The following is a 12,265-nucleotide window of genomic DNA, read 5'->3' as shown; positions in this document are numbered from 1 at the left end:
GATTTTATTAATGAAACCTGTTTAGCATTACCGATATCATAACACCAGGTATGTACACCGTGTTCTAACGCTGTTTTAGGGAGAAGAAGAAGGGGAGCTTGACTCTGGTGCAGTCTCTGGCCCAGAACCACACTGACATCCTGCTTCCCAAGCTCCACGATGTGTGCCTGACTGTGGTCCAGAGGGGCCCTCTCAGGGACAAAAGATTCTCTAATCAAATCATATAAACAATGGCCCAAAAAGGAGCTTCGCATTTTGCTGTCCGAGCTGGAATTGCTCTGTTTTGTGACCAAAATGGTTCTAACCTGATGAAGAGTCAATTTGGAATGTTCTAGCGAGGAATATCTTGTCCTTAAACATGGTAGGTAGTACAAACTGATGCTTTTCCTTCTCTGACACACCAAGTAAATCTGCCACATATCGGATGAGTCCGATAGGCGTGTTTAAACAGGCACATCCCCATGGAGTGCCTGAACACCTGAGCCCCATGTCCACTGTCTCAGTTGAAGAATCTGAGCTCCATGGTGTCGCGTGCTTCCATGACAACACTGGCGCACATGTCCACCGACCTGTGGAGGGCCATGGACGCCAAGGCGGAGTTGGTTGCCTGCATGCTGCCGCACAAGGCGGGCGAAAGCAACCTCTTCATCAGGGAGGACAAGGACCTTGCACTCGGTGCCATGGTGCAGAGCTGCTCGCCCACTCAGGTCATTCATGCTCTGCTGGCCGGGGAACTCAGGAAGGATCACCTCACCAACACCTCTATAAATTTGTTTTGAAAACGGTCATGCAGCCATTTGACCAAAATAAATTACACTGCCAAAAGAGACTTTTAGTAGAAGACAGAAACACATTTATAGTACAGCAGAGCCCTGCTACTACGAGGCAGTAATAGTGGAATCTAGACGCTATAATAGGTTCATAATAATTACACGCTATAATAGGTTTCCAATGTTGGGCAGTAGTTTAGCTGGGGCCTGGGAATATTGACATACCTATCGATATCTTGGTGCCCTTTTTTTTGTTTTGGCTCCTCCTACAGGTCCAGCAGTCTGTGATGTCATCTCACGATAGATCAGGAAGCAGCTCCCTTCGTCACCAGCTCCCTGACCAGCCCTACCATTGGCCCGTGGCCTACTCGCTCGGCCAGAGGAAAGCCTGTATCCTTACCTGTGAGAGGAAGAGGAACACGGAGAGACATGAGGGATTCGGACATTGAACATCAGCTCGATTATTGAACTTGATTATTGTAGTTTCTGGGCTTATTGTTTGTTTTAATGCCTTCATTTTTTTTTAAAAATAGTGTTTTTTACAAACAGACTAACAAACTGTATTAAATGTATCTCAAATGCAATGTGTGATTAATGTGTTTAACAAGTTGATTGTTGTATTTTGAATTCCATGGGAGGTGTAACTATAAAAAATAGTTCTTTGGCACTTAGTGGCAGTATTTGTTCAAAACACATGTAACATCAAGCTCTTATGTAACCTTTATAGGATCTTCACCTCAGACTTTGAATTTTGGCTTAATTTAAAGGGATATTATGGGCTAATTGGAGCTAATTCTATAACTATAGTAGTGAACTGTATTACTACAGAGAAATCTTTTTGGGATTGTGTGTGTTTAAAATAGAAAACAAAAATTGAAACAGGTAATTTATCAGGTTTCAGATTTCCTGTTCTGCTGGACTGAGGGCATGTTGCTATATTGACAAAATCCAAGTAACTGCAAAATCTTTAAATAGTACAATATATAAACACAGGCAGTGGTAGTTCAGCGGTTAAGGTACTTGACTTGTTCTCGGAAGATTGCTGGTTCACTGCCACGTTGCCACTGTTGGGCCCCCGCGCAAAACCCTTAACCCTCAATTGCTCAAATCGTACTCAGTCATAATTGTCGCTTTGAATAAAAGTGTCAGCTAAATGACATAAATGTAATCAGCACAGTCAAAGATTGATTAACCACACTAAGTCCAATACTAAGAGACTGGTACAGTGGATGAGGCACAGAGCAGGATACAGCACTATTTTTTGCTTTCCATCAGCAAGTGCTACCTGGATGCAGTCTTGCTACTTGGGGATTTTGCAGGCTTTGACTCCTTGGGTGTGTGATGAGGATTTTGCTTCAGTTAAACTCCTCATGAACATGTCTGACAAACCTGCACGTATGCTCTACCAGGACCTCATTTAATACTTCTCTTTCAGTAACTTGGAGCCTGTGGTTTTTGTTTGCTATTTCTGACATAACTGGGCAACATTTTACATTTAATGTATATATGGAATCCACAGAATCTATACCATAATACTGTAAAGAAATAGTATACTTTATACATTGTAGCTAGTCCATGCTAGAAGCTCCCAAACAACTCCACATAAACTTCAGCTCAAATAAGCCTCTTCCTTTCCATGATGTCCAAAAGTATTGGCGTTCAAATCATTCTTATGGCTGCATGAGTTTCGCCAAACAGCGTCAAATAAATGGGAAGCTGATTGACAGCACGCGGACCTTTAAACGGTTAAAAGGAGAACTAAATAAGACAAGTGAAGGGTCTACGTTTTCATCTACACCTCCTCCATTTGTTGAAACAGCTGCCTTTCACGCCACTTGCCCAGGAAACATATGAAGTAAATAATAGTCACCCACCCCACTTTTTATGTAATTGAATTTTCTTTGACAAAATCTGAAGTTATCTTATACTGGAAGCATGTTTTAAAATGCCATTTAAAATGACAGGCACGATTGTTGTGGAAATTTACCAGAAAAGCACGAAATATTTAGCGTGGGATTCTGGAGAACGGATGCATGTAGACGGCTGAAATCGGTAAGCAGGTACATGTATTAGTCCTAAGAAATGTTATGTTGATAAATGTAGTACTTAATATTCGATGCTATCAAGTGATTTATATGAGTCTGCCAGTTTGGGCCCGTAGGTGCAGCAGGCGGACAAGCAGACACTAGTTTTGATTATGTCTGGACAAAGAGTAAAATAAATGTGAGCTTTTATCTTGTCTACTGGCGAGGTTCAATACGTGCACTTGAAATTCCATTTTATGACGTTACACCTGTCCATGTCACCTTGTTGCCATGGAACGAAGAGTCCGTAGAGTAGCGAATTGATATTTGGTGGAAATCTTCTCACTCCGGTCGATATAGCGTGCTAATAATTTCAATTCTTTAAATTAAGAACCACAGAACAACATGGATGATCATGAATTATATCCGTTCGGTTTTCTTGAGCCTTCTTTCCGTAAGGTTAAAGGTGGGAAAATAATCAACACTGAGGGTAAGTTATGAAGTTAACTAGCGGTTAGCGTTAGCGTTAGCTAGCTAGCGTTAGCTAAATCATAGATCGTGTTGTTGTTGTTGTTGTTGTTTTTTTTTAAATCTGCTGTTTTAGTTTTAATTTTGAATATAGCCCCTAACTAGATCTGCATAGCATTCCTTTGGTTAGTGGCCCTGTTTTCATCTTTCCCTAAAGGAATATTCTCTTCCCCTTCAGATTCCTCCAGTGGGATCGCCAAGAAAGTAAAATTCGAGAGCAATTACTACCTGCGGAGTCCTGGTCCTCGGATTCGGCCGGGGACGCCCTGGCCCTCGGATCCAGGGTTCAGTTCAACCGATGGCTTACCTGCCCTGGTCTTTTCCCCCTCTGGAGCCTCAGACAAGGCTGCGTCGTCGTCCAGCCAGCGGGGAGAAGACGCCCGTCAGAAGCGGTGCAGCCTGAAGAGGAAGAGAGAAGGGGAACACAGCAGCGACAGCGTACAGATCCTGGAGGATCTCTACACCCCTTCGTTGTCCAAGCGCGTGGCCAGGAGCGGAACAACCACCTCTTCCACCCAGTCCATTGCGTACTCCGGTTGTACCGCAGATAGCAGCAAATCGATAAGTGATTGCGAATACCAGCTGGTGCAGAATGAAATCCTCTGCTCTGCCTCCAACAGCTACGAGGTTCTGCACTACCTTGGTTGTGGAAGTTTTGGCCAGGTGGCCAAATGCTCCAAGAAGGACACCAATGAAATGGTTGCCATCAAGATCCTGAAAAACCATCCATTCTTTGCTCGACAGGGTCAGATCGAGGTGGGAAAGTTTTGCCTGCTTTTTTGGAGCTTTTGATATGGAATCAGCTGTAGCCCCGATTCTGTTTGTTGGTATCAGATGTGCTAACTCACACTGTGGAATCTGTATACAGCCAGGGTAGCACAAAAACACTTGTGTTTGGTATCAGCACACTAGTTCTAATTTTCAAAGCGTCAGTAGGAACTAGTTCAGATAACACATCGACAGCTTGAAGCTTACTATAAAAAGAAGGCTTAGCTACAATTGCATAAGCCATACCTGTTTGGATGTGTATTAAAAAAAAAAGTGCAGAAAAATTAAATCTGTCTTTCCTCATTTGCTCCTCCTCAGGTGAGCATCCTGAGACGGCTGAGCAGGGAGAACGCAGACGAGTTCAACTTCGTGCGTGCGTATGAGTGCTTCCAGCACAAGAAGCACATGTGCCTGGTGTTCGAGATGCTGGGGCAGAGCCTCTACGACTTCCTGAAGGACAGCATGTTCAGCCCGCTTCTGTTGAAGTGCGTCCGGCCCGTGCTGCAGCAGGTCGCCAAAGCGCTCATGAAGCTGAAGAGCCTGGGCCTGATCCACACCGACCTCAAGCCCGAAAACATCATGCTGGTGGACCCCGTCAGGCAGCCGTACAGGGTCAAAGTCATCGACTTCGGCTCGGCTAGCCACGTCTCCGAGGCCGTGTGCTCCAGCTACCTGCAGACCAGATACTACCGGTGAGGGACACGTGCTGAGGCGTGTTAGAAATAAGTGTGCACTTGTTGCACTCGAGTGTGCTTTAGAGTAGAGCTGCACATTTTGGCAGTTGCGATGACCCTGCTACACCTTAAAATCATGATAAGCATTACAGTTAACTGGAGCACGACTGATTCATATTTGATTTATAAGTGGTTTAATTTTAGTGATTCATGTGAGTGCTGTTATTTAGCAAAATACCTGATGAACCCTCTTCAATGTCTGAGATTAGTTAAGATGCTCCGAGTTGCAGGCTTTGGTAATATTAGTATTGGTCATGTCTGTACAAAACTGCTGTTGCATTGTAGCTATACCGTTAATTAACCGTGTTGTTTACCGAGTAACAGTGTTTAACTGCATTGATACTCTGTATTTACTTAATGGAAAACAGAACATCATTGTAGTGTCAGTGCATTTTTGCATATAGTTCCATGTTAGAATAGTGGGTGTGTAATGTAAAGTGGTGTGTAGGGGGGAAAAAAAAACCTGGACTCATCAACAAAATACTATTTAAACCTTTTACATTTTCATGAATGAATTCAGCACCGTTTGTGTTAAAGCAATTGCCGCCGAATCACCACAAACTACGGAATCAGCCGAGACTGATTTCATGATGGCGATATCTGTGTTTTTGGTCTAGGTCACCTGAGATCATCCTGGGTCTCCCTTTCTGCGAGGCCGTGGATATGTGGTCGCTGGGCTGTGTCATCGCCGAGCTGTTTCTGGGCTCCCCCCTGTATCCGGGAGCCTCTGAATATGATCAGGTAAGCACACGGGCCTTTGAGCTGTGCCTAGTCTTTTTCACGCATCTTGGGCTTGGATTCACGGAGCTCTGTAGAATTTCGCTGATTTGGGGTCGGTTCTTTCACTTTCTTTTCACACTTTTCTCACTGTGTGATGAAGACGTAAATCTTGTTTGTGAAAAGAGTGGCGTAGTGTTGCTAATGGAAATGGCCGTTCTTCTAACTATGCAGTTTGTTAGGGAGTCCATAATGGCTAGCAAGGAAGAGAGTGAATGTATGGTTTGAGCTTTTAGCTACTGCTTTGGCTAGCTTATTTTTAGGAATAATATAAATAAGAGTTTCTATGGCCTGTTTTTCTTTTCTTTTTTTTTTTATACATGCATTTTGAAAATGGAAGGATGAACACAAAATAAAGTCGTAATCCTCTTGCCGTGTGGTGTCTCTGCAGATCCGTTACATCTCCCAGACGCAGGGCCTACCAGCAGAGTACCTGCTGAGCGCAGGGACCAAGAGCAACTACTATTTCCACAGGAGCCCTGACTCCAGCTGCCCCCTGTGGAGACTCAAGGTTTGCCAGTCTTTCAATGCCAAATACCATGTGTTTGTTTCATAAGGGATGTAACTTAATGATGTCATGTAACTTTATGGTGGAGCTGAATGGTTGATTTTTTTTCTTTCCTTTCTCCAGACGCCTTCAGAGCATGAGGCAGAGCATGGCATCAAGTCCAAAGAGACACGGAAGTACATTTTCACCTGTCTTGACGACATGATGCAGGTTATTTTGGCTTTTGTGCACATAACTGTACGCATTGCTTTACTGTTGTGATGTGAATTTGAAGAACGTGAGAAACGGCTTCCACGGCTCACGTTGTAGAGCAGGTTGAGCAAGGTGCTAGCTCAAAGGTCGAGCGTTCGTGCCGTTATAATGAGGAACGCACATGAATCGCTCTGGAGAACGGCGTCTATGAAAGGCAGAGCAATGCATAGTAACTTGCTGCAGAACTTGCTGCGTCTTAGGTGGATCGGTGCCCTCTGCTGGTGTTTAATATGACTCACCCCTGGGTCTCTCGCGCAGGTCAATACGACCAGTCTGGAAGGCGCAGACGTCTCGGCGGAGAAGGCAGACCGGCGGGAGTTCATCGACCTGCTGAACAAGATGCTCACGCTGGACGCTGACAAACGGATCACGCCGATGAAGGCCCTGAAGCACCCGTTTGTCACCATGAGCCACCTCCTCCAGTTCCCTCAAAGTGCCCAGTGAGTTGTTCCAGGCCTTCCAATCTACATGTCACAGTTTTTAAAAAAAATTAAGGAACACCATCTTAATTTACAAATCCAAATGGTAGTACTGTAACTTGCCCCCCGCCCGTGTCTCTCTCTCTCTCTCTCTCTCTCTCTCTCTCTCTCTCTCTCTCGCTGCAGTGTGAAATCTTGCTTCCAGAAAATGGAGATCTGCAATCGGCAGTGCACAGGGTGTGATGGCAGCAAGAGCCTGTTTGGCAGTGGGGGTGGGGCGGGGGGCGGGGCCAGCACAGCTGCCAACCTCAATGACACCTTCAGCAGCTGGCTCGCCCAGCACAGCCAGGTGGGACAACCGGCACAGCAGGGCGGGTTCAAGAGGTCAAAAGATCGCCAACCAGAGAGCCGGGCTAGGTACTCCCTGCTTCTTATTGCACTTTTTAATGGTTGGCATTAGCGCTAAAACTCCACACTAATTCAGTGCAAGGGAACCCTAGAACAGGACTCGAGACCTACTGGTCTAGTGTGTGGGTCTGCATAGTGGGTACAACTGTTGTAACAAGTGCTGGATGGCTCTGTGCCATCACACTTTGGTGATAGGTTGTGTGTGTTCACTCGAGTGTGCAGTGTGTGTTGAGAGTGTTGACGTGCTCCTCTGACCCTGTGCCAGACCTGTGTCCTCCCCCGTGCATGGCATGGGCGACGCATCGGAGCCCATTATCATCTCTGACACGCCCAGCCCAGCTATGAGCGTCATCATCATCTCCAGCGACTCGGAGGACGAAGATGACACCAAAGTCCAGCCCACCAGGTGCCCTCGCCTCGTCTTTTTAAAGCCATTATGAAATCCTTCCTAACACTTTCCTTGCTGTCACTCATCTTGTTGTTTAACCCTTCCTTCCCTTCCTTGGCCCCAACTCCCAGCTGCGGCGGGCGAACGTCATGAGCTGCGTGACGGCGCAGCACTCCGACATGTCCACATACATCCCGCTCAGCCCCAAGCGTCTGCCCAAGTTCGTGTAGAGCGCCACCAACCTGCCCAAGTGTTTTTTTGTTTTTGTTTTTTTTTACTTTGAATAAAAAACTTTGAATTGAAGTCGCTGACTGTGCCATGCCTTTCTGTGGGAGGCCCCATTTTTAACATTTTTTTTAACAATACCCATATTTTTATACATTTATATTTTGATGTTGATGGTTTTGGTTCTGTGTGAAGTTAAAATATTTTTTTATGCTGCACTTGGCCTCAATTAATGTATTTTAAACATATTGGATGTGAGTCCTTGACCAGCATGTCAATAAAGCTTCATCCAGTTGCTCTTGTCACAATGTGTTCAGTTCTTCTTAAAAGGGTAACATCGCAATTCTAAATTGTATTACAGTAAAGCAAAACATTAAAGGTTATTTGGTTGTACTATTCTATTGATCCTATAGTCAGTGGCTATCAATAAGAAATGATCAAGCACAGTTTTATTGGGTGTGTGTCTGGAAAGAGAACTACAGCTCCCGGCGAGATTTTTGGTTCAAGATTAATCATCATGCAAATTATTGTGATTAACGCTTTGTCTGTTTAATGAAACTATTATACTATAAACCTAATATTTTAATAGGGCTGGCAACTTTCTAGATCCGATTACTACACGTGTGTGAAGTACAGGTGCTGTAGCTATACAAAATACAAATGTCCACAGTAGCCTAATTATAATATATGCATCCAAAATAAACACCAGAAGCCTGGACTAATGCTAATGTACATAAGTGCATTAAATCTAGGTAGGACTGCTCGATAGGTAGGATAACAAAACATTTGTCCCGCCATACAAAAGAAATGAGAGCGTGATAAGGACTCCAAGTCGCCACCAGATGGCGCCCGAAACCGCTTAAATGTATTCCAGTCGGAGATGCCTTTTACCTTAACATGCCAGGTTACACACTCACTGGATGTTTAATCTTTCGAATGGGTCAGCTATGTTTTTATAGTCCGGAAAGATTTTTTATTATTATTAATCAGTTAAGTAATTCAAGCTGTTGCATTTTGCTGAGTTGAGGGAATATTGCATAACCCTGTACTAGCCAAATAATTAGATTTGATGTGCTATTTTGTGGATTAATACCATACCTGGCATGGTTTTAATGGCACATGGTCAATACTTGCTGTCAAAATACAGAGGTTCATAAGGACCTCCTTCCTTCATAAGGAGACTCCTGTTTTTGAAACTGTTTCGCGCTAACACCACTGTTTCTGCATACTAGCTCTTACTGCTTTTTTGCAACATGTTTATTCTTCGCCGTTAGCGATAGTTTTATCTGTGAGAAGTGTAGATGAATTGCTGTTCTGTGACGTGGGAGACAAGGCAGGATGCAAAGACGAGCCGTGGTTCACATGAGACAGATGTTTATTAACACACAAAACAAAATGAAACCAAACACGAAGAACATTAAGCACTAACATCGGAGGCTCGTCGCTTTCAGAGTCCTCTGACCTGGTCTATAAACCACAGGAAGGATCCTCATGGCGGGCCTCCTCCACCTCCACTGATGGATCCTCAGAGCGGTCGGATTCGGTGTCTGACCTGAGGCCGACGTCAACATACTCCTCATTCCTGCTGTAATCCTCCTGGTAGTCCGTGGGGGGATAGTAGGACCCTGCAGAGTCTGACCCTGGATATTGGTAGTCGTAATCGTACGGGTCCCGGTAATCCAGTGAAGGTAGGCAGGACTCTGCAGCATCTGATCCTGGACCACCACCAGGGCCCCCCCAAAATCCTCCAGAGATACTCTCCCCTGATGTGATGACAGGGAGTGTTCCCACAAGTATGGAGGATTCTCCTGCATGGGTTGGGTAGAAGCAGCTACACTGCTTCTTCCCCTTTTTCTTCTTTCCCTTGGCTCGAGGCAACCTTCAACGGTCGGTGTTCCTGTGACGTGAAGCCGGATGCAAAGATGAGCTGCGGTTCAGATGCCACAGACGTTTATTATCATACAGAACAAGACAAAACCAAACACGAAGAACATTAAGCATTAACACTACTTAGAACATAACAGGCAGTCTTAAAACACAACAAAGCAGCATACATGGGGTCAAACACTGACAAACAACAACAAAACAAGGGTTTAAATATGTGTGCTCACAATTAAAAGAACTATAGACAGATGCTGGTTCACTCCTAACATCTGCAAATTAAAATACAAGTTGGTTATTTCTCAAAAAGGACTGAAGCTCTTCCTCCGTCAGTGAAGCACCCTGGTAGTGTTCTCATATGTGGCGATGGAAGTGACGTCCATGTAAATAGGTGTTTAATCACTGCCATGTGCTACTTGGAAAAGAAATTAATCTTTTAGTATGAACAATGTTGGGGATAAAGAATGGGGACTTGTACATCTCCAATAGCGATTAGAAGACAATAACTGACACTAGGACACCTCATCTAAATATGTTGACTTGACAAGTATAGTATTATTCATGTTATAAATCTATGGCATAAAAATATGGAAAAAGTGTTTTAACAAGAACGCCAGAGGGGGCATTTACTATTTTGTGGAGAATAAAAAATGGCTCATTTTAATGGGTTAAATTTTTTTTAATTATTTTACAGAGAGGGAAGGGTGAAAGGACTGAGAAAGAAGGTTAGCACCTGCCAACCGGTGCTGGGAGTAGGCCTCACTCACCTGTCATGCACAAGAGACCTGCAGTCCCAGGGCACAGTAAAGGCTAATTTACTCCCTACATATATAAGCTTGTAAAACTTGTTTCTGTTAGAGTGCTCCTAGACTGAGGTACCTACATTCCCAAGTCTGAAAGGTGAGATTCTACCTGTGCACGTAGAAAATCAGGTAGGCTGTTTTTGTCCTGCTCTTCAGGATGGCTGGCTCAGTGCTTCTTGATACTTTTAAGTCACTGAATGACAACCAGCTCTGTCCTTCTCCCTCAGCTGTGTCACTGATATAGTGGCCTGTCGGAGTAGTCGGTGGTCCTTAGTCATTTAATAGTTTCTACTGCACGTGTATAAATAATGTCAGATTACTCACCATGGTCCATGCTGTCACCTAAATGAGAAACCACCGCCTGGAGTCTGTAGGTGCCAATGGGTGCACATTCCTGCAACAAACAAATACATCTTTTTTTTCATACGATTAACTGAAAACGCATCACGGATCGAACGCCATCTCTGTATTAACAGGCCTCTTTCATTCTCTCTCATTCTGTCTCTGTGTCTCTCTCAGCCTGTATCTCTCTTCTTTTTGGTCTCTCTCTCTCCTCACCGGTAGGCTTACTTGCTGTCCTCTAGCTCCCTGTCCTTCTCCTCTCTCATTTACTACTGATGGGTTAAAAGAACTTAGTCATTATGGCAGATACTTATACACAGCCGTATTATCACTCCACTGTAAGAAAATGGCACAACTCTACCTGGCTGGGGACTGGAGTTTTCCCCCAGTTTATCATTTTGCATTTCTTGCGGTTTGTCCTGGGTTCCCGCTGCTCCACTGAGGACAAACCACAAAGCCATTCAGTCAGCATTTTGTAGCTAAATGGGAATGGGTGGACAGAGAAGTATGTGGGCACGGGTTGATGGTACGAGCTCACCTCGACTGCTGCCTGAGAGAAGCCACCCCAGGAAGGGCAGAGAGATCCAGCTCGGACGGGACGTCCATCACGTCTGAGAGCTTTTGGCCCAGCATGTCAAACCGCTTAAGGTGGAGGACGAAAATACTGTTCCAAGAGGAAAAGTGACTTAAGGACTGGAAGTGTGTGTGAGTGGAGGAGGGTGTGTGTGTTGGACTGGTTTAAAACTCATTCTTTAAGGTCATCTACGTCAGACGAGACTCACCGTGGCAGTGTGAAAAACTCCACCTCTTCAGTTGCCTCGCAGCCTGCTTCACACTCACAAAAACGCTCCAGTAGTGTTGGCTGAAAAAAGAAAGAGACCCTTTCATTGAGAGTGATAAAATCAAAATGGTAGCATGTCATAACTGTATTCTCTCCTTTACAACACAGTAATGAAGCCTTATCCAAAGAGGGTGTGTGAGGTGACCAACCTTAAAGTAAGTGTGTAGGCTGTCGGTCGTAGCAGGGCTCAGATTTACAGAGAGGTGGTTGTAGACATCCACTCTGCAGCTCTGCTTTCCACAGCTTTCACAAAATGGAGAACAGAAATGTTACAACATTTGCACAGAAATAATCTCCTGCATCCCTTATACAGTGTGTGAGTTATCACATGCTAATTTGCTCAGTTTTACAAGTAGATAACATCTTATCTAATGTGAAGCATCAGAGCAGAAAACATTTAGAATGCTCAGTCCATGTCTGTTGTTTTCCCAAACTCACACACACTCTGAGATTTGAAAGCTATGTGATGAATACAAGCTGAACTTGTGAGCATTTTAAATGTTCATATTTAAGTTATGTATGTTATGAAACTTTCATGAATACTTTAAACAGAGATGTCCGGAGAAAGCGCCTACTCTCCGTGAGAAAATGTACTTT

At 44.3% G+C, this 12,265-nt stretch overlaps 1 protein-coding gene and 1 long non-coding RNA gene across 2 annotated transcripts; one reads left to right on the top strand and one right to left on the bottom strand.

The window, feature by feature from the left end:
- The first annotated feature begins 557 nt into the window (after positions 1-557).
- Positions 558-7,806, top strand: LOC145659179 (homeodomain-interacting protein kinase 1-like). The gene is made up of 10 exons (XM_081720322.1): positions 558-675; positions 3,663-4,078; positions 4,409-4,782; positions 5,442-5,565; positions 5,993-6,112; positions 6,233-6,319; positions 6,620-6,801; positions 6,967-7,197; positions 7,454-7,580; positions 7,708-7,806. Exons 1-10 carry the CDS (start codon positions 558-560, stop codon positions 7,804-7,806), a joined length of 1,878 nt encoding a protein of 625 aa, XP_081576448.1.
- A 1,352-nt stretch (positions 7,807-9,158) lies between these two features.
- Positions 9,159-11,255, bottom strand: LOC145659278 (uncharacterized). The gene is made up of 4 exons (XR_014125321.1): positions 11,189-11,255; positions 10,810-10,879; positions 10,595-10,733; positions 9,159-9,728 (listed from the first exon to the last, which is right to left on the bottom strand). It is a non-coding gene; the product is annotated as an uncharacterized LOC145659278 (long non-coding RNA).
- Between the last annotated feature and the right edge of the window lie 1,010 nt (positions 11,256-12,265).

Source organism: Electrophorus electricus, chromosome 9, assembly GCF_041902795.1.
Source record: "Electrophorus electricus isolate QZ-2024a chromosome 9, ASM4190279v1, whole genome shotgun sequence".
NCBI classification, from domain to species: Eukaryota; Metazoa; Chordata; class Actinopteri; order Gymnotiformes; family Gymnotidae; genus Electrophorus; species Electrophorus electricus.
The sequence above is the reverse complement of the archived record's forward strand: the minus strand, read 5'-3'. Positions and strand labels throughout refer to the sequence as shown.

Coding starts and splice junctions, on each gene's coding strand:
- LOC145659179 (XM_081720322.1), top strand. CDS start 558: ATGTCCACCGACCTGTGGAGGGCCATGGACGCCAAGGCGGAGTTGGTT. Junction 5,566..5,992: donor GAGCCTCTGAATATGATCAG/GTAAGCACACGG, acceptor GTGTCTCTGCAG/ATCCGTTACATCTCCCAGAC. Junction 7,581..7,707: donor AGGACGAAGATGACACCAAA/GTCCAGCCCACC, acceptor CCCAACTCCCAG/CTGCGGCGGGCGAACGTCAT.